Source organism: Chiloscyllium punctatum, chromosome 6 (assembly GCF_047496795.1).
Source record: "Chiloscyllium punctatum isolate Juve2018m chromosome 6, sChiPun1.3, whole genome shotgun sequence".
Classification (NCBI taxonomy): Eukaryota; Metazoa; Chordata; class Chondrichthyes; order Orectolobiformes; family Hemiscylliidae; genus Chiloscyllium; species Chiloscyllium punctatum.
In genome coordinates, this window is record NC_092744.1 from 6,186,004 (window position 1) to 6,208,832 (window position 22,829).

Genomic DNA, 22,829 nt, shown 5'->3' on the forward strand with positions numbered 1-22,829 from the left:
TCAACTCAATAAACACCAAATTTGAGGAAGTCCAATTTAGCTGGCTTGGAGATAACAGCAATTCAGTGGAAGAAATATGTTTTTTTTAATTATTATTCACACATGGGATGTGGACATCACTGGCTGGGTCAGCATTTATTGACCGTCCCTAGTAGCCCTTAAGATGATATTGACCTACCTTCTTGAACCACTGCAGTCATGTGCTGTAGGTTGACCCACAATCCTGTTAGGGAGGGAGCTCCCCAAGAGAAGTCTAGAGTAACATTCCCGTTCAACACAGGATCATTTGATTTCGTATTGCGCTTTACCCATGTTGACACTGGTGAAAACCCAAAGATCTTCTTTCTTAGGTAAACAAATTTGATGGAATTCTCAAGAATTTAACATATTATTGAGGTGATGACCCCTTCTTTTATCCAACTGAGATTGTTTTGAGTAAATCAAGTTTGAAAGCAGCTATTATCGAATAATAATAATAAGTTATCTTTAATGAAATGCACTGAAAATTGGCTGAGGCCTTATTATGGCGATTTATCAGTGTTAACTTATCGTATCATAATGGAATATACATAACTGAGGACAGCAGCATAAAAAACATTATTGCTGTTCCTAGAAATGTGAAGTAGTGAAAAATAGTACAAATACTAAAGAGATTAGCTAGCATCTACGATGAGAACCATAGATAATACTTCAAGTCTAAATGACCTATCATCAGAACTGAAGTGAAATAAAAATAAGAGTTTTTAAGTTAATGGAAAGGAGTGGGACATAAGGATCAAGGCAAAGTTTGGGGTGTGGTGGCGCAGTGATGAATATCATTGGCCTAGTAATCCCAAAACTGCAGGCAAATATCTTGGGGATGAGTTTGCATCCCAAAAAGTGGCAGATGGTGAAATGTAAATTTAAAAAATATCTGAAATTAAAAGTTTGCATAATGACAACTGTTGACAGAAGAAAATCTGCCATCTTTATCTGGTCTGACTTACATTTGGCTCCACACACACAGCAACATTGCTGACTCTTAACCGCATTCTAAAAGGATCTAACAAGCCACTAAGTCCGAGCAAACCACTATGAAATCTAAAGGAAGAAATGAAACCAAATCAAACACCTGGCATCGACCTCCTAATCAGAAAAGATGACAGCAAGCACAGTCCTTTTGATGGTGCAAAACCCACTTTACCAAAATCTGGGGACATATACCAAAATTGAGAGAGCAGTCTCATAGACTAGTTAAGCAACAGCCTGATACAGTCATACTCACCGAATCACACCTTACAGACATTTCGCCAGGCACATCCTGGAGACCATGGCAGCTGGTAGACTTGGAGTTAAATTAATTGAACAAAAATTTTGAAATTTAAAGCTCGTCTCAGTAATGGTGACTGTGAAACTGTCACTGATTGTGAAAACCCGTCTGGTTCCCTAATTGAAGGAAAGCTGCTAACCTCACCTGGTGTGACCTCGATGTAATACCCCATGTTCAATGACAGGCTAACCATCACAATCACTATTCCACCAGTAGCACAGACCCACCAGGGGTCACAACACAGTACTTTACACGTGGGAAGGCAATGAAGCACCATCTTCAAATTAAAGATATCCTCCAACACTCAAATTTGGAAGTCAATAATTTAATACATTCAAAGAGAGAGAGATCAACTAATGATATTTAGAGTAATTTTTTTTAAAAAAATAGTTAAACCTAGATAATTACTCAGCATTTACAGCATATCCTGCAAGAAAATGTGAGTGAAATGTCAAAATAATTCAAAGCAACTAATGTGCTCACTAGTTGAGTGGATTACAATAAAATGCTTGAAAGAAACTTTACTGCCATCTGGTGGGGGAAACATGAACACCTGCTTTTACCAATCATTACAGGTTCCATTTAACAGAGTTAAAAAATCACACAACACCAGGTTATAGTCCAGCAGATTTATTTGGAGGCACTAGCTTTTGGAGCATTGCTCCTGATGAAGGAGCAGTGCATTCCAAAAGCAAGTGCTTCCAAATAAACCCATTGGACTATAACCTGGTGTTGTGTAATTTTTAACTTTGTTCACCCCAGTCCAAAACCAGCCCCTCCACACTTTGGCTACCATTTAACAGAGGAATGAACATGCTTTTGTTCAGTGTTATTTTAGTTGTGTCACATGGCATTTGCTATAAATCATGTAAAAGTCGGACATTAGATATTGGGAGTTGGCATTATTGTGTCAGGAGGAGAAAGTGAGGACTGCAGATGCTGGAGATCAGAGTTGAGAGTGTGGTGCTGGAAAAACACAGCAGGTCAGGCAGCATCCGAGGAGCAGGAGAATCGACGTTTCGGGCACAGTCCCTTCATCAGGGATGATTCGGAGCACTGCTCCTTCATCAGGTGGTTGTGGAGCATAAGATTGTAAGACACAGAATTGTGTAAGGCATAATCTTTACTCGACAACCACAACCACCTGACGAAGGAGCAGCACTCCTAAAGCTAGTGCTTCCAAATAAACCTGTTGGACTATACCCTGGTGTTGTGTTATTTTTAACTTTGCACACCCCAGTCCAACACTGGCATCTCCAAATCATATCTGAACACTGGGCAGGAACTTAATAACTCAATCCAACAGTAATACGAGGCAGAATATATTAGGCCAGTGTGATCATACTTAGCCTGAGATTGGAAGAGAAAATTTGTATGAGCTATCACAGCAAGTCCTCATTTAAAGTTTGGTGGCATTCCTGAAAACCTTAAGTGAAATGACTTTAAGTGAATCGTAGGTTTCTACTGGAAAAATAAGGTGACCAGTACAGTACTCCAGGAGAAAGTGAGGACTGCAAATGCTGGAGATCAGAGCTTAAAAATGTGTTGCTGGAAAAGCGCAGCAGGTCAGGCAGCATCAAAGGAACAGGAGAATCAACGTTTCGGGCATAAGCCCTTCTTCAGGAATCCTGAAGAAGGGCTTATGCCCGAAACGTCGATTCTCCTGTTCCTTTGATGCTGCCTGACCTGCTGCACTTTTCCAGCAATACATCTTTAAGTACAGTACTCCAATACAATATACACCGTTCGTACGTATTTAATTTTCTTTGTGATAAATTCTAACTTTTTATTAGCTTTCCTGATTATTTCCTGCATCTGCATCCTACCCTTGTGTGATTTAGGCACAAGGACATCCAGATCTCTCGCGAAAATAGACAATCGTACATTTTCGTCAAGAGTGTAGTGCTGAAAAAGCACAGCAGGTCAGGCAGCATCTAAGGAGAGAGGAGGAGAATCGATGTTTTGGGTATAAGCCCTTCATCATGAATGAGGCTTATGGACCATGGGGGCTGAGAGATAAATGGGAGGGGGTTGGGTCTGCGGGGAAGTTAGCTGAGAGTGCGATAGGGAAATGGAGGTGGGGGTAATGGTGATAGGTTGGAGAGCGGGGTGGAGCAGATAGGTGGGAAGGAAGATGGAGAGGTAGGACAGTTCAACAGGGTGGTGCCAAGTTGGAAGATGGGGCAGGGGAATTGAGGAAATCCACATTGATCTTGTGTGGTTGGAGGGTCCCAAGGCAGAAGATGAGGCGTTCTTACTCCTGGATGCAGGTGATAAGGGTTTGGCGATGTGGCAATCCCACAATTTCCCACATCACACTTCATTTGCTATATTTTTCCACACTCATTCAAATTACTGTAGTTTTGTAGCCTGTATATCCTGTACTGGCCTCATATCCTCTTCCTACTTACCTTTGGATGGTCAGCAAACCTAGCTACTATAGCTGCTGTCCTTTCATCCAAATCATTTACGTTAATTGTAAATAACTGAGATCGGGTCGAATTCCTGCAGCACATCTCTCCTTACATCTTGTCAACCTGAAAAAGACACAACTATGCCTCCTCACTGCTTCCTAATGGTTAGTTGAATTTCCATCCATGCCAATAAGCTACCTCCTACACTACCCATTTTCTCAAGTCCCACTTGTTCCAGATGTATGTAATAACATCTCTGAGCAGGCTGATTAGAAAATAGTTATTATTTCATCTTTGAAGTGGCACTTTATCAATCACCTTCTGGATACCCAAGTAAAGTACGTCCATTGATTTCCCTTCCCCAAAGCACATGTTAGACCGCCCCAAAAAATTTGAAAAGTTTTGTTACACACAATTTACTTTTTATAACACTACACTGACTCAACCCGATTAGTCATAGTCATAGAAACATACAGCATGGAAACAGACCCTTCAGTCCAACTCGTCCATGCCGACCAGATATCCCAACCTAAACTAGTCCCACCTGCCAACACCCAGCCCACATCCCTCCAAATCCTTCCTATTCATATACCCATCCAAATGCCTCTTAAATTTTGCAATTGTACCAGCCTCCACCACATCCTCTGGTGCCCATTCCATACACGTACCACCCTCTGCATGAAAAAGTTGCCCCTTAGGTCTCTTTTATATCTTTCCCTTCTCACCCTAAAACTATGCCCTCTAGTTCTGGACTCCCCGATGCCAGGGAAAAGACTTTGTCTATTTACCCTATCCATGCCCCTCATAATTTTGTAAACCTCTATAAGGTCACCCCTCAGCCTCCGACGCTCCAGGGAAAACAGCCCAGCCTGTTCAGCCTCTCCCTATAGCTAAAATCCTCCAACCCTGGCAACATCCTTGTAAATCTTTTCTGAACCCTTTCAAGTTTCACAACATCCTTCCGATAGGAAGGAGACCAGAATTGTACGCAATATTCCAAAAGTGGCCTAAGCAATGTCCTGTACAGCCACAACATGACTTCCCAACTAATGTACTCAATAGGAGAAAGTGAGGACAGCGGATGCTGGAGATCAGAGCTGAAAATGTGTTGCTGGAAAAGCGCAGCAGGTCAGGCAGCATCCAAGGAACAGGAGAATCGACGTTTCGGGCATCAGCCCTTCTTCAGGAATGAGGAAAGTGTGTCCAGCAGGCTAAGATAAAAGGTAGGGAGGAGGGACTTGGGGGAGGGGCGTTGGGAATGCGATAGGTGGAGGGAGGTCAAGGTGAGGGTGATTGGCCGGAGTAGGGGTGGGGGCGGAGAGGTCAGGAAGAAGATTGTAGGTTAGCAAGGTGGTGCTGAGTTCGAGGGTTGGGACAGACAAGGTGGGGGGAGGGGAAAATGAGGAAACTGGAGAAATCTGAGTTCATCCCTTGTGGTTGGAGGGTTCCTAGGCGGAAGATAATGCGCTCTTCCTCCAGCCGTCGTGTTGCTATGGTCTGGCGATGGAGTCGTCCAAGGACCTGCATGTCCTTGGTGGAGTGGGAGGGGGAGTTGAAGTGTTGAGCCACGGGGTGGTTGGGTCAGTTGGTCCGGGTGTCCCAGAGGTGTACTCTGAAACGTTCTGCAAGTAGGCGGCCTGTCTCCCCAATATAGAGGAGGCCACATCGGGTGCAGCGCATGCAGTAAATGATGTGTGTGGAGGTGCAGGTGAATTTGTAGCGGATATGGAAGGATCCCTTGGGGCCTTGGAGGGAAGTAAGGGGGGGGGGGAGGTGTGGGCGCAAGTTTTGCATTTCTTGCGGTTGCAGGGGAAGGTGCCGGGAGTGGAGGTTGGGTTGGTGGGGGGTGTGGACCTGACAAGGGAGACACGGAGGGAGTGGTCTTTTTGGAACACTGATAGGGGAGGGGAGGGAAATATATCCCTGGTGGTGGGGTCTGTTTGGAGGTGGCGGAAATGTCGACGGATGATACGATGTATATGGAGATTGGTGGGGTGGTAGGTGAGGACCAGTGGGGTTCTGTCCTGGTGGCGATTGGAGGGCGGGGCTCAAGGGCAGAGGAGCGGGAAGTGGAGGAGATGCGGTGGAGAGCATCGTTGACCACGTCTGAGGGGAAATTGTGGTCTTTGAAGAAAGAGGCCATCTGGGTTGTTCGGTATTGGAACTGGTCCTCCTGGGAGCAGATGCGGCGGAGACGAAGGAATTGGGAATATGGGATGGCGTTTTTACAGGGGGGCAGTGTGGGAGGAGGTGTAGTCTAGGTAGCTGTGGGAGTTGGTCGGTTTATAGTAAATGTCCGTGTTGATTTGGTCGCCCGATATAGAAATGGAGCGGTCTAGGAAGGGGAGGGAGGAGTCTGAGACGGTCCAGGTAAATTTGAGGTCGGGGTGGAAGGTGTTAGTAAAGTGGATGAACTGTTCAACTTCCTCGTGGGAGCACGAGGCAGCACCGATACAGTCATCAATGTAGCGGAGGAAAAGGTGGGGGGTGGGGCCAGTGTAGCTGCGGAAGATGGACTGTTCCACATATCCTACGAAGAGGCAGGCATAGCTGGGGCCCATGCGGGTGCCCATGGCTACTCCTTTGGTTTGGAGGAAGGGGGAGGATTGGAAAGAAGTTGTTCAGAGTGAGGACCAGTTCAGTCAGTCGAAGGAGGGTGTCAGTGGAAGGGTACCTTCCTCACCTGCAATCTTCATCCTGACCTCTCCGCCTCCGCCCCCACCCCCACTCCGGCCTATCACCCTCACCTTAACCTCCTTCCACCTATCGCATTGCCAATGCCCCTCCCCCAAGTCCCTCCTCCCTACCTTTTATCTTAGCCTGCTTGGCACACTTTCCTCATTCCTGAAGAAGGGCTCATACCCAAAACGTCGATTCTCCTGCTCCTTGGATGCTGCCTGACCTGCTGCGCTTTTCCAGCAACACATTTTCAGCTGATGTACTCAATACCCTGACCAATAAAAGATAAATAAAAGAAAGCATTCCAAACACCTTCTTCACGCTCTGATCTACTGGTGACTCCACTTTCAAGGAGCTATGAACCTGCACTCCAAGGTCTCTGTTCAGCAACATTCCCTAGGACCTTATCATTAAGTGTATAAGTCCTGCTAAGATTTGCTTTCCCCAAAATGCAGCACCTCGCATTTATCTGAATTAAACTCCATCTGCCACTTCTCAGCCCATTGGCCCATATGGTCAAGATCACTTGAAACTTTTCCAAATACTCTGCTATAACTTAATAGAGTCATAGAGATGTACAGCTTGGAAACAGACCCTTCAGTCCAACCCGTCCATGCCAACCAGATATCCTCTTTCATAATCATTTCTAACATGTGGCCTGTAACATTTGTTTAAATAAGTGGCCTGTAGTTTCCTTGTTTTTGAATAAAGGAGTTATATTCTTTATCTTCCAGACCTTGTCTGAATCAAGGGAGTTTTGAAAAATTAAAACCAATGCATCAAAATCTGGACATCTGGCAGCCTGCTGTTCCAACAATTTACTTGCTACCATGTCTCTGGTGATGGTAATTTTCCCGAGTTCTCATCTCTTGTTGCTAGATGGAGGAAAACTTAGGAGCCAGGGCAGGAAGCAGGAAGAAGAGAAGGTTTACAAAGATGTTGCAGAGATAGGAGGGTTTGAGCAAGACGGAGATTTAGACGAGAATTTTGAAAGCGCGGGTAGTAAGTTTGCGGATGACACCAAGATCCATGGCATAGCGGACAGTGAAGAAGGTTATCTACAATTACCAAGAGATCTCGATCAACTGGGTCGATGGGCTGAAGAGTGGCAAATGAAGTTCAATTTAGTTAAATGCATGGAATTGCATTTTGGTAAGAAATGACTGGGAGAGGAGCCTAGCAGGAAAGACAATGGAACAGCAACGGCAGGAATTTCTGGGATAACTCAGGAGACACAGCAGAGATTCATCCCGAGGAAGAAGCAGCGTGGTACAGGGAAGAAGAGGCAAACATGGCTATCTAGAGAATTCAGGGATAGCATAAAAGCAAAAGAGAAAACATATAATGTGGCAAAGGGCAGTGGGAAACCAGAGGATTGGGAAGCTTACATAGAACAACAGAGGGCAACAAAAATGAAGAAATTAGATTAGATTAGATTAGATTAGATTACTTACAGTGTGGAAACAGGCCCTTCGGCCCAACAAGTCCACACCGCCCCGCCGAAGCGTAACCCACCCATACCCCTACATCTACCCCATACCTAACACTACGGGCAATTTAGCATGGCCAATTCACCTGACCTGCACATCTTTGGACTGTGGGAGGAAACCGGAGCACCCGGAGGAAACCCAAATAAGATGGGAGAAGACTAAATATGAGGGTAAGCTAACCAATAATATCAACGAAGACTGTAAGAGTTTCTTTAGATATATAAAGGGCAAAAGAGAGGCAAAAGTGGATCTTAGACTGCTGGAAAGTGATGCTGGACACATCGCAGTAGTGAACAAGGAAATGGCAGAGGAACTGAATGATTACTTCATGTCAGTCTTCACGGAGGAAGACATGAGTAATATTCCAAAACTTCAAGAGAGTCAGAGGCAGAGGTGAGTATGGTGGAGAAGGTGCTAGAAAAACTGAATGGCCTGAAGGTGGATAAATCAGCTGGACCAAATGGATTACACCCCAGAATTCTACAGGAGATAGCTGAAGAGATAGTGGAGATGATAGTGGTGATCTTTCAGGAATCGCTAGAACCAGGAAGAATCCCAGATGACTGGAAAATCGCTAACATGACACCGCTGTTTAAAAACGGAGCAAGGCAAAAGATGTAAAACTACAGACCGATTAGTCTAACCTTGGTTGTGGGTAAGATTTGCAATCCACTGTGATGGATGAGATTTCTGAATATTTGGAAGTGTATGATAAAATAGATCAAAGTCAGCACAGTTTCATCAAGGGGAGGTCATGCCTGACAAATTCGCTAGAATTCTTTGAGAAAGTAACAAGCAGGTTAGATCAAGGAGAGCCAATGGATGTTATCTACCTGGACTCCAAGAAAGCCTTTGACAAGGTGCCGCACAGGAGGCTACTGAGTAAGATAAGGGCCCATGATGTCAGAGGCAAGATACTAGCATAGATAGAAGCTTGGCTGTCTGGCAGAGAGTGGGGATAAAAGGGTCCTTCTCAGGATGGCAGCTGGTGACTAGTAGTGTTCTGCAAGTCTCAAGAGTTGGGACTACAACTTTTCACTTTATGCATTAACAATCCAGATGAAGAAACTGAGGACATTCTGGCTAAGTTTGCAGATGATATAAAGGTAGGTAGAGGATCAGGTAGCATTTGGGGGGTGGGGAGACTGGAGAAAGATTTGGACAGGTTAGGAGAGTGGGCAAAGAAGTGGCAGATGGAGTACAGTGTGAGGTCATGCACTTTGATAAGAAGAATAAAAGGCATGGACTATTTTCTAAATGGGGAGAAAATTCAGAAGTCTGAAGTCAAAGAGACTTGGGAGTTCTACTTGAGGATTCTCTCAAAGTAAACTTGCAGGTTGAGCCAGTAAATAGGAAAGCAAATACAATGATGGCTTCTTTTTTGAGAGGACTTGAATATAGGAGCAGGAATTTACTTCTGAGGCTCTAAAAGGCTCTGGCCAGACCACATTTGGAGTATTGTGCACAGTTTTGGGCCCCATATCTCAGGAAGGATATACCTGCCCTGGAGTGTGTCCAGAGGAGGTTCACGAGAATGGTCCCAGGAATGAAAAGCTTAACAGATGAGGAACTGGCCTGGAGAAACTGGATGTTGGGAAGATGTTTCCATAGGTAGGAGAGTCTAGGACCCGAGGGCACAGCCTTAGAGTAAAGGAAAGGCCCTTTTAGACTGGAGATGAGGAGAAACTTCTTCAGCCAGAGAGTGGGGAATCTCTGGAATTCACTGCCACAGAAGGTTGTAGAGGCCAGGGCATTGAGTATTTTTAAGACAGAGATAGATAGGTTTTTCATTATTAAGGGTTATGGGAAGAAAGCAGGAGAATGAGCTTGAGAACCTTATCAGCCGTGATTGAATGGCGGAGCGGACTTGATGGACTGAATGGCCTAACTTCTGCTCCTGTGTCTTATAAAATGTGATGTGAGGACTTACTGGATCTGGACTTAACCTCCAGGGTGTAGGCAGTCAAACTGGAGACATACATCTGCTATTGTATATCTATACATCCTGGAGGAATTTTTAAAATAAAAGCATATTTGCATGTAATGTCTGTCGATGAATAAATAATAGAATTATTATTACAGTGCAGAGGATCATCTGGCCTGTCATGCCTGCAGTGGATCTTCAAATGGGGATCATTACCTAATGCCAATCTCTTGCCTTTTCCAAACATCCTTGCACACAATTTCTATCCAAAAAAATCCAAAGCTCTCTTAAATGCCACAATTGAATCTGCCCTCACCATATTTCCAGGCAGTGCATTCCATACCCTAACTACTCACCGTGTTAAAAAGACTTTTCTCACAATATGTTTGTTGTTTTTTCCATATCACTTTGAAGATGTGCCTTCTTGTTCTTCATTCTTTTGAACCACAGCAGCTCTTTCCTATTGACTCAATCCAATCACTCTTGATTTTGAAAATCCCTATCAAATTTCCTCTCATCCTTCTTCTCTCCAAGGAGAACATTCCCAACTATTTCAATCTGCGTCATCATTGAAGTTTCTCACTCCTGGAACCATTCTTGTAATTTGCTTCTGAACTCTCTCTAATGCATTCACATATTTGCTATAAATGTGGTACCCACAATACTCCAGCTGAGGTCTAACAAGTGTCTTGTACAAATTCAACATCACCTTCCCATTCTTGTGCTCTGTGCCTTTATTTATAAAGCTGAGGAAACTGTATGCTTTATTAACTGCTCTCCTGCCACCTTCAATGATCTGTGCACATATATACCCAGGTCCTTCTACACCTGCACCCCCTGTTAGAATTGTACCCCCTACTTTATATTGTCTTTCGATGTTTTTTCTATCAGTGTTTCACCTCACATTGAAACTCATCTCATGTTGCATTTGTAATATGGAGGTGGTGGTGGGTGCCAATGGAATCCACAACTACAGCTAGCGTTAGCTGCTCAAGGATCCTCAGCTCAGAGCTGAGGAGCTCGAGTCCGAGCTGCAGACACTGCATTACATCAAAGAGAGAGAGGAGCTACATGGTTACTTTTTTTCAGGAGACAGTCACACCCAGGGATTAATTATATGGTCCACGGTGAGGCGGGAGGGCGTGACAATGCATTGAGGCAGCCATTGGGGTCCAGAATTTATCCATGTAGGAGTCACAGCCAGTGGCCTTGTCCAACAGGTACAAGGTTATTGCACCAAGTGTGGATGAGAACAACGTCTGTGGGAAGATGAATGAACTGACCAAAGCACTGTGATCTCGAGCACCATTCAAATAGATTAGGAAAGAAGAGAAATATATGAGTAACGGGGCTAACAAAGTGAGGAGAACAGAAAATTTCTCTGCAGCAAAGACAGAGTCCTGAAGGATATGTTGCCCATCTGATGCCAAAGTTGAGGACAAGTCCTCTTCTGGGCTGGAGAGGAACTTGGAGAGAGAGGGAAAGAATCCAGTTGTCATAGCCCATGTTGGTACTAATGAGATAGACAGAAGCAGGAGAAAGGTTCTGCTGAGAGACTGCAAGCAGCTTGGGTTAAACTTCAATACAAAACCACAAAGGTAGTAATCTCAGGATTATTGACAAAGTCATATGGTAACTAATTTACAGTAAATGAGATCAGAGGGGTAAGTACATGGCTTAAAAGACTGGAGTTAGAGAATTGGGCTCCAATTCATGGGACAGTGGCACCAACACAAGGCAAAGAGAGAGCTGTCCCACTGCGTTGGGTTTATAACAGTCTCTCGATGAAGCGTTGACGAACAAATGGGACTGAAGGCAGACAAGCTGATGGTCGCAGCTCGGACTCTAGCTCTTCAACTCTGAGCTGAAGTTCTTTGAGCAGCTAACAACTGCTCCAGACGTGGCCAGTGTGCACTCAACTCCACCAGCTCCCAAATATTATAGATGCAACACATCACCTGCACAACCATCTCTACTCTGTTAAATTAATTTGGATATTAAATATTTTAAAAGTGAATTTCCTAACTGTACCCTTCAACTATAATGACGTCTTCTGATATCACTTGCTTGACCAATATAAAGAGATATAGAAATACCCACCAATCATCTCCCTGCTTTCCTGGACCATCACACTCTGGCACTGACAGGAAGGAAAAGGATGAAGGGATTGTGTGCCACTGGTTTTTATCTCCTGCTGTTAACCTTCTCTTTCACTTCTTTCTGTCTGCTTCACAGTGACACTGACTTACTGTACACTCCTCTCCAGGAGGTGAGGTGAGGCTCACAAGGTGAGCTCCTACATGCAAACTAACTGTAGACTGCTTTCATCACTCCCAATATTTGACGTCTCCAATAATAAGGAGAAAGTGAGGACTGCAGATGCTGGAAATCAGAGTTAAGAGTGTGGTGCTGGAAAAGCACTGCAGGTCAGGCAAGAGAATTGATGTTTCGGGCATAAGCCCTTCATCAGGAATGAGCACTCAGACAGCCCTGAATTTCTTCATCTGAACATGGATAGGGTGAACAGCCAAGGTCTTTTCCCTGGGGTGGGGGTGTCCAGAACCAGAGGGCATAGGTTTAAGGTGAGAGGAGAAAGATTTAAAAGGGACCTAAGGAGCAATTATTTTCATGCAGAAGGTGGTGCGTGTATGGAATGAGCTGCCAGAGGAAGTGCTGGAGGCTGGTACAATTACAACATTTAAAAGGCATCTGGATGGGTATCTGAACAGGAAGGGTTTAGAGGGATATGGGCCAAATGCTAGAAAATGGAACTAAATTTATTTAGGATATCTGGTCGGCATGGTCAAGTCGGACCGAAGGGTCCGTTTCCATACTGTACATCTCTATGACTCAACTTTGATCTTCCAAATAATCAATCTGGCATCCATCAAGGCTCTGCATGCTTCCTCACTCCATGACCTCATCCACGCTACCTGTGTAACCTTGCCCTGCCTTAAACCCTCTCCTGTACCCTCCAGTCCTCTATTTATCTATCTGCCAAACACCCTCTTCCTCAACCTCACTGGTAATGATAGAGTTTGCAGTTATTGAAGTCCCATTTCTTGGAACTCGAGCTCAGCAAAGTTCTCATCTCAAGTGTGGCACAGATATGGAGACCAATATATAAACAGGAAAACTATTCAAATGTTAGCCAGCCATGCTGCAGTCTTAGAAAAAATTAACCATAAAAATAAACAATTTAAGACAACATTAACTGAATTATTTTAAAAAGAAATTTAAATTATTGCAGTTGTTGCTTTTTTCTTTCCAAGTTAATGAAATGTTATTTATGGTGTTTAGTTTCTCTATAACCTATTTCTTATTCAAAGTTCCTACTTGCTTCTCTTTCTTGTCTCTTCATGCTGTCGATTCTGTGAGAGCAACTATATATAAAAATGTTCTGAGCAGCTAAATATAAGTTTTAAACATCAGGTCTTTTAGTCAAAAGCAATGAATGACTTTACTGTATCACAGATATTGCCTGGTAACTCTTAAAAATTTGTTTTAACATATTAAAACAAGGCAAGTATAGAAATGTGGTGATCCTCAGAAGGATAGTGCACTTGGGTGAGATAATTTGCCTGCATTGTTTGAAAGATTAAGAAGCAAACAAGAAGATACATAGGATTAAAAAAAATTGTATCCACGAGAAGTTAGCAGCATGGAAAACTGCATTTTGTTCTATACTGACCTTTAATTTGCTTTACAAAGCTCCTTTACTTGTTAACTATTTGAAAAATTCTACATTTTTTGGGTTTGGTTGAAATATTTCTGGATCCACGCTTTGAGTTATAAATTGTTAGTTTCTGTCAATGGACTCTGTGACCCATGAACATGAGCCAACTTGTTTCCATTAGCATATAAGGATAGAATTGAACCCAGGTTTGATAAAATGCCATTTTCTCCTTGACTCACATTAAGGATTCAACTTGTGGGGTAAGGGTCAAAGTCATACAGCCACTTGGCCCATTTACTCCATGCCAGCTCTCTTTAAAGCAATCAAGTCCATCCCATTCCACTGACTCTCACCCGTGTTGTCCTGCAAATTTGTTTTCCTTAAATGCTTTTGAAATCCCTCATTATCTCTTTTTCCTCTGTCAGGAAGCTATGGGTCATTGCTACTCACTAAGTAAACAAAATGCTCTTCACATTCCCTTGCAATCCTTCACACCCAAAGTTTGGTACTTGAGTCCATGCACCATCAGCTCATGGGAGCAGTCTTCCTCTACCTACCTTATCAAAACCTGTCCATAATCTTAGGAGACGGGAGATAATACTCAGTCTATTAGTCCACGGCTGGAATCAGAGAGTCCACCTGCACTGAACATTTTGGTCTTCAAGATCTACATTCATCAAAAGGAAAACTTTTCAAGGTCGTTCACTCACCTCGCTCCAAATTTGCACTTACAATAAAAGCACAGTGTTTCAAACATAACAGGTCACTGCAAAACTGTTCAACCTAGATAAAACACTCAAAACAAAAGGCAATCTAAATTTCCAAGTCACTGAAATGCATTTTATTGTTTCTCCCCTGTGATCCTCTGCGCTGTCTTCCCAAGACTTTCTTTCTGTCAAACAGATACCTTGTGCAGGTCATCATGATGTGCAGGTAATGGTGTTAGACTGAGGTGGTCAAAGTCAGACATTGCACAATACCAGGTTATAATTACAAGCTTTTGGAGCGCTGCTTTCTCATCAGATGACCTGACGAAGAAGTAGCTCTCTGAAAGCCAGTTTTTCTAAATAAACCTGCTGGACAATGACCTGGTATTGTGTGACTTCTGACCAGGTCACCATGAACCAGCAAACCTGCATTCTTCCAGCTCACTACTTTGTTTAGCCAGGTCCCGTTCCTTTTGAATTGGTATTTCTTCATTAATCTTGTGCCAGTTTTCAGTTCTTTTCTGAACCTTTAAAGATTATACATCGCAGTAGTCTTGTACATACGAATATTTTATACTGCATTCATCACTAACTCATAGACAGTCGATGTTAGTTACAAAGCAACTGAACGGTGAAAATGTACCATACTTACCATTTGGGGTGCAACATTCACGTTTGCTAGGCCTAAGGTTTTAGGTAAGATCTTGGTTTGAGAAACAATGTTGGAAACTGATGCTGCAACCATGGATATACTATCTGGAAATAAATGACCAAACCAAAATGTATTAGTCAATCACCAATGGCTTTAACAGATTCTTGATAATCTATCTAAGATACACATCAAATCCCTCTTCTTCTATAGACAACTTTTGATGTACTTTATCTGTGGTAGGACCATATCACATGCTAGAATTAAACCAAAAAATGCTGGATGCTTCACAGGGTTTTAGCTTTCATTTCTGACTGGTTTACAAAACAATGCAAAACATTGACCTGTTTTTCTCATTTAAAAAAACCCAACGCGTGCTATAATTGCCTTAAATGAGAATTCAAAGTAAGATTAGATTAGATTAGATTACTTACAGTGTGGAAACAGGCCCTTCGGCCCAACAAGTCCACACCGCCCCGCCGAAGCGTAACCCACCCATACCCCTACATCTATATCTACCCCTTACCTAACACGATGGGCAATTTAGCATGGCCAATTCACCTGACCTGCACATCTTTGGACTGTGGGAGGAAACCGAGCACCCGGAGGAAACCCACGCAGACACGGGGAGAACGTGCAAACTCCACACAGTCAGTCGCCTGAGACGGGAATTGAACCCAGGTCTCAGGCGCTGTGAGGCAGCAGTGCTAACCACTGTACCACCGTGGCGCCCAAGTAAAGTTAATAATCAGACTGAATATTAAGGAGGGAAAGGATTGTTGCTAATTAAATTGTGAAGACTTTTACAAGGAAAACATTCCTTGCAAAGAATTGAAAACAGGTCCATTGATTCTTTATAGGAAACTATTTTCTGTGATCTATAGTGTAGGTTAGACGGGCTTCAGATTGGTTTCACAGTTCGGCGCAACATCGAGGGCCGAAGGGCCTGTACTGCGCTGTAATGTTCTATGTTCTAAAGATGCCCCACCTCATTCGAGTCTGTTGGCATCAATTTATCTTTTAGCTGAGCAACTACAGTACAAGGTAATGACCAGCCACCATCTAGTGCCAATGCTGTATTTATTTGGAGGCCGTGAAGGGTCTATGTGAATTAGTGACTGGTACAAGAAAATTTCACCTCCATGAAACCAATCTAAGTAGCACATATTAGAATAGAGGCTTAAAAATGTAATTATTTATGGCTTTTCTCTTTAAAGTATTGTGGAAGCCCACTGTTTGTGATCCCACACCTCATTCTATGGCTCTCAGTTCTTAAGTTTCGTTTGAGGCACTTTTAGAATTTCTTGCAGTGGCCTTTTTGGAGAAGGTTCAGGAGTTCTGTGCCTCTATAAATCACAAAGTCCACTCTCAACAGAAAGGTGGCACTGTTTTACCTTATCCAGCCAGGTACAGGCAGGTCTGTGTGTGTCACTTAAATGTATAAATATCCTTGAAATCAAAACTGGTGAAACTTAAGCCAGGTTCAGCTACCAGCACACACAGAGCTCCTCTACAGACTAACGTTCATCACTGGTATTTTTCAGGATCCATCCAAGAAAGGAAAAGTAAACATCTGCATCAGCTCATGAAAAGTGACAACCGTATAAATTTTAGAACTTATGCCAATAAAATATATAGGCTTTAACCTATCCCACAGACTCATGGCTACTGCTGTTAGGTTGTCAATCAGCTGAGGGGCCTAAACCTAAATTAATTTCGCCAATGCATATCAAAGTCCACTGTAATTTTATAGCTATCCAGCAGTTAAATGCAGAATTATATGACATTGGCAAATCAAATCACAAAGAGAGTTTGGTAATCAACCAGACCAACAAAAATAACAGCAACAAAGTCTCCAGCACTTTCTGTTTTGCTTAAACATATCTATTAATCAGTTGTAAACTCAATGCTTAAACTTGTGCCGTGCTGACTATGATTCTGAGGTTAATAAACAACTATCAGTTCAAGACTGTTAACAACTTCTGTAATCATTGGTAAGAAAGGTTTAATTCATTCACTCACAGCTAGTGAAAATCCAATCTGGAGGCTGATACTCTTGTAAGGTATTTGGTAGTTTGGCTAGTCAAATTCAGTTATCATTAACTCCAAAGCAAAAAAAAAGGATGGCAAGTGCATTAAGGTGAAGAGCTGGTGTCCTTGTTGAATAATCTTGGCAGGGCATTGGAATAATTAAAAGATCCTTTCTTGGCATAAGTTGATTTTATGTGAAAATTCCAGCATTTATAGTTTTATTGCATAGATTTGCTGATGGACACATTTTAAGAAGTTTGCGTTTTAATTCCTCCCTCTGGTTGAGTTATTTTATTGTTGCCCACTGCCCCATGACTGCAAAAGGAGACATGGGTGACTGAGTCAAAACCTCCTGCTAAATGATGACAAACAACACCCCTCCAGCTAATCACATTTACTGAATGGGTCACCTCAAATCCAGAGGGGAGAGGTCATCGAGATAGTCGAAACATTTGAGGAAAAGGTTCAGCAAGATTGGGACAGTTACTTAGGTAAGAGTTTCGTACACAGATACAGAAAGACAAAAAATAAAACAAATGAGCTAGAAGCATTAATTCAACTTAATGGCTCTGGCGGCACGGTGGCACAGTGGTTAGCACTGCTGCCTCACAGCGCCGGAGACCCGGGTTCAATTCCCGCCTCAGGCGACTGACTGTGTGGAGTTTGCACGTTCTCCCCGTGTCTGCATGGGTTTCCTCCGGGTGCTCCGGTTTCCTCCCACAGTCCAAAGATGTGCAGGTCAGGTGAATTGGCCATGCTAAATTGCCCGTAGTGTTAGGTAAGGGGTAGATGTAAATGTAGGGGTATGGGTGGCTTACGCTTCGGCGGGGCGGCGTGGACTTGTTGGGCCGAAGGGCCTGTTTCCACACTGTAAGTAATCTAATCTAATCTAAAAACAACCATTATTGAACCCTATATCTAAATCTGACAGGATTGGATTCAAAGGTTAGGCTCTAGTTAAAGGCCATTTAGCTTATAAACAGCAATCGGAACACCCAGAAATTACATCAGCAGAATGACAACGATTTCACATTTCTTTTTAAACAGAACACAAACTTTACTGTCTATAGAATCAATTAATTAAAGCAAAAAGGATTAAGTTAACACTGTGCCATTAATGTTACTTATTTCCAACCCTTCCCAAAAAAATGTTTCATGTTACAACATCTTAAAGTTATTTACTTTTGCAAAGATCACCCAAAGGTATATCCCTGAAATTATTTTATGATCTTTACAAAGAACAAAGAAAATTTCCAGCCCAGCCTGTGCCGATCCAGATCCTCTATCTAAACATATTGGCCAATTCCTTAGCATCTGTATCCCTCTGCTCCCCACCTACTCATGCATCTGAGTACTCCCAGGTCTCTCTGCTCATCAACCTTTCCCAAGGCTCTTCTATTTATAGTATAGTTCACTCTAGAGTTAGACCTTTAGTCCCATCTATTCTCAAGAGGTAAACTTTCACATATTCATTCATGATGATGGATGCCTTAGTCCATCATTCTGATCACATTCGCAAACCTTCCAAATTAATCTGTTGATTGTTTTCTGCTGCTACAATATTCTGAGATAGGGTTAAGGTTAGGGTGAGGGGACCACTGTCAATTTTTTCCACAAGCCTCAAGATAGGCATTCTTCCAACTAATTTTTCCTGAATTAAGCCAAACTGAGATTACCGACCTGCATTCCATGCACCAAAGGATGAAGATAGCTTTTTCGCTGCTTTCAATGCCAGCCTAACAATCAGTAATTTACCGTGCTATCGTGTCTCAGTGACCTGCACCACACACCAAAACAAGCTGCAACTAAACTCTCACTAAACATCCAGATAACCTAAACCAGAGGATCTTCCAACATCCCATCCAACTCCATGATAAAGTCTTATGCTCTGGGATGTTCACAAACAGACCTTTAGGTTAATTATTTCTCATATGCAATGGTTTCTTTGATCTGATGAAGTAAATGGCTTTAGAATGCATGCTATTGAACTAATTTAGCTCAAACTCCTGAAGCAAAGCATCTTTTTGGACTGTGCTGTCTGATGTGTGCTCAGAGGTCAAGTCTCCAGAAGACTCTCAGTCAATTTTCTCAGCACATGATCTGTGCCCATTGAACTTGTTTTAAGATGGTCAAGCATGCAAGGAACACAAACTGTGCAATATATGAATGTTTTACCTCTAAGAGAAGCTGGAACTGATGATAACTGAAGTACTTTCAGAGACTGTGGCATACGATTATTTACAAAAGTAAATAACTTTAAGATATTGCAATATAGAAGAGAATTCTTCAAGGGCAGAGCATGTGTGAGTGTAGCTGCTACTTCTGATGGAAGCACTGTTTGCCACCTCTCCTAATGGACTGAATTGTTAAAGGCAAAGTTCAATGAAGCTATGCAGGTAACAAGATGCCAAGTTTCATTTTTGGTCAACGAACTATTAATTAATTTCAGTCAGGAAGACAAAATACTAAAATTGATGGCAGCTCTCACTCTCTCTTGTTCAGTTTTTAACAAAAATTACCTCTCAAATGTAATGGACATGTGCATGAGCTTGGTTGGTTTAGGATTAAACTTAGCTATGATTCCCTTCAGTAGCTGAATACAACCATAGCTACAACTCTTAAAATAACTAACTTTAATTGGTAAAATAGCTCCTACCGGGCCACTGTAGTGACAGAAGCAACATGTGGTTAATATAACCTTATAGAATGGAAACTTGGCAAACCAAAATAACATTGTCCAGGATAATGTACCCCAGGCCCTGCAGTGCCCATCTGTCACTAAAGGCTTTTCTTGTGTCAGCGAACACTGCATGCGCCCTCACAATGGACACTCAAGCATGGATGTAACCATGGAAGAGGGTAGACAGTCAGGTACTAATGAACCTCTCCACAGTTCACAGTCTGGACTGATTAATGGCCAAAAAAAAACTGTGGATGCTGGAAATGAGAAACAAAAGTAAAACAAAAACAATCATAAATTACTGGAAAAACTCAGCAGGTCTGGCAGCATCTGTGGAGAGAGACCCTTCCTCAGGACGGCCAATAGCTAGGAAAAAGTTAGTATGCAGAAGATGGGGTGAGGGGTGGTGGAAGAGTAAATGATTGGAGTTCGTGCCCAGAGAGACAGAGAGAGAAAGAAATACTTGGGACAGACAAAGAAGTAGTTAAAAGTCAGTCTGGTAGCAATGATTAGCTGCAAATGGAGGGGTTATCTGTTGCTGACAATGGATTGTATGTAGTAGCAGCCCACGTGACGGATGACAAGGCCTGGTGTGTGGGGGCTGAGGTAAGGACATGGCCTCAAGCCCTAGAATTGTTGAACCAAATATACAAGCCCAGAAGGCCGCAAAGGCTTGGATTAATGGCCATTTTGGTCAGGCCCAGGAGAAGGCCCACAAGGAGGCCTTCTGCATCTTCCATGTCTGTGACATTAGAGTAATGACCATTTGTGTATACTCCCTGCAGTCCAGGGAGCTATGTCACCACATGAATAAACACTTTGGGGCATTAGGAATGAAAACAATACATATATATTTCTCGCTCAGGTTAATTGCAGGTTTCTCCCAAAGCGACTCAAATTTGATAACTTGTGAATCAAGCTGAAAAGCTATGACACTTTAGCTGTTGTACAGAATTAAAGGTATCATTTTGCTCAGACAGGCAGTCCAAGGATTTATGTAAATGAAAATCCTGACAAGTGCTCACATTCCTGTTCAATAAAAGAACATTGATGCTTGTAAATGACCTGGGGCAAAGGCAGAATGCTTGTGATCACTTTACAAATAATGTTTACAAAAATGTTTCAGAAGGCAAGAAAGAACAAATATACAAAAGCCATTCTTCCTTTTCTTTGTAAGGAAAAAGCACGAACATGGGACTTTAAAACCAGTCCTAGGAGATATTGATGGAGCTGCCTTTCCTTCAAGTTTATATGCTAATGGACTGAGATTTTGAAGAGTTCAATTAGCTCACCTGAAAGATATCATGTCATAGTATAGAAATTTTTAAAAGAAACAAAGAATTGTAAATATTTATGCCAAATTATCTCAACTCAAGGATCAGTAGGACAAACACTTATTTAATATTTTTGAACATCTCATTCTTAGGTAGTTAAACAGACCCCTGACAGTGCCCCTTTCATTCAGAATATTTGAAGCAAATAGTACCATTAATTGAAATTGAAATGAAATTCCAGAAAAATTGCAGAAATGCCTCTGGCATTATCCGTCAGTATGTTAACAATGAAGCTTCTGCAGTCAGGATAGTTTTAACCATGATCCCGGTCACTTGAAAGGGTCTTGAAGTTAAACATATACAATATCTTAGGTGACCTTCTGCTGCCACCCAGTGCAGTGCACTTTATTTCACATTTTAGATCAATAAAAATAATTAGCTTTCAATGAGGTCACTTGTTGCCACTGAAGAGATCATCTTTACTTATATGGAAGTGTGGGGAATGAAGAAGTCTGCGCACATTTTCCAGTATTCCCTGGAAACTTCCAACCATCGTTCCTGAGGAAATGGGAGAATTAATAAAATCAGCGAACAGCAAGTTCACAATGTAGCTGCTGTCCAGCTGTTGAACACTTCAACAATGGAACATTCCTCCATGTTACTGGGCTCTCAAAGGGAAATGCATTTTAATCTAAATGACCCCTTTTCCTTCCCTTCCACATGTACATCAAAGCTCAGTTCATTCTGAAATAGATTTCCTAAAATAATTTTTAAAACAAAAAGCCTTTGGTAGATGGCGATGCAGACATGCTGATCCAACTACTTTAGTTTTGATGCACTCAATGTACCAGCACCAAAGGGTGTGCCAGGTCTTTTCACCACAGTCCAGTTGTGGTCACCCTCTGATGTCTGGACCATATGCTAAGAGTCTGTTGGCACTGCCTTCTTTACTTGTACACCATATGGTTGTTTTGGTTGCATTTGTTTGACTAATGGTGTTACCATATGGCCTTAAAAATATTTTTCTTTCCTGTTACTTGCAGACATATATTTTTGTTTAGCTCAAGTTTGTCTTCAGGGGATAAGGTTGTATGATGGCACTTTCTTAAGTGTTCAATAATTGGTACCAATTGGTGTAGACTGACAGTTCCAAAAATGTTTCCAATATAAAATAGGAGAAAGTCAGAAGTCACATGACACCAGGTTATAGTCCAATAGGTTTATTTGAAATCACAAGCTTTTGGAGCGCTGCTCCTTTGTCAGGTGAAGTGACTTCTGACTTTGTTCAACCCAGTCTAACACCGGCACCTCCACATCAAAACAGGAGAAGAAATAGACTAGTTGGCTCCTGGAGAGTGCCTGAGATTAAATAAGATTGTTGCACAAATATTTGAGTTTCAAATTCCACATTGCTATCTACAGCCTGATAACTCTGGATTCCCCAGCCTAACAAAAATCTATCCATGCAAATAAAAGATAAACACTGCAGATGTTGAAAATCTGAAACAAGCACAGAGAATGCTGGAGAAACTCAGCAGATCTGGTGGTGTCTGTGGAGAGAAAGAGAGTTAACATTTTGATTCTTCAGAAGTTCAGGGTTCTGAAAAAAAAAGTCATATCAGACTCCAGATATTAACTAAGAATCTATCCAGCTCTGTCTTAAAATTTTCAATGACCCACAACCTTCTGTTGAAGCAGAGTTCCAAAATCTCACAATCTAAAATAAAGTCTCATGTGTGTCCAGAAAGGGCATCGCCTAATCTTAAAACAATGCCAGACCTCCCAGCATTGGGAATATGTTAATATTCTGATGTTTGCAGCTTACACATGTTGTAGGACAAAAGAATTTGAACCAACTCAGGAAATGAATAAGTTTGAACTGAAAAGCAACAAACACAAGCATTAGCCCAACAAAAACTGAACCAATGCTTTGTGGAAGGTCTTTTGACATTGATACAACACAAGGTCATGCTCAGTGCTATCTATCTGCAACCGC

The 22,829-nt window shown here is 42.3% G+C and overlaps 1 protein-coding gene across 6 annotated transcripts in view; it reads right to left on the minus strand.

The window, feature by feature from the left end:
• The window catches only part of LOC140478686 (transcription factor Dp-2-like), a 201,957-nt gene that overhangs the window by 63,880 nt on the left and 115,248 nt on the right, over positions 1-22,829 (minus strand). For 5 of the 6 annotated variants that reach the window (XM_072571960.1, XM_072571959.1, XM_072571961.1 and 2 more), the window contains one exon: positions 14,852-14,955. The exons of the other annotated variant lie outside the window; for it this stretch is intronic. In XM_072571960.1, the coding sequence (XP_072428061.1) occupies positions 14,852-14,955 (104 nt within the window). Of the gene's footprint in view, positions 1-14,851; positions 14,956-22,829 lie in introns of those variants that run through there. 6 annotated transcript variants of the gene reach the window in all.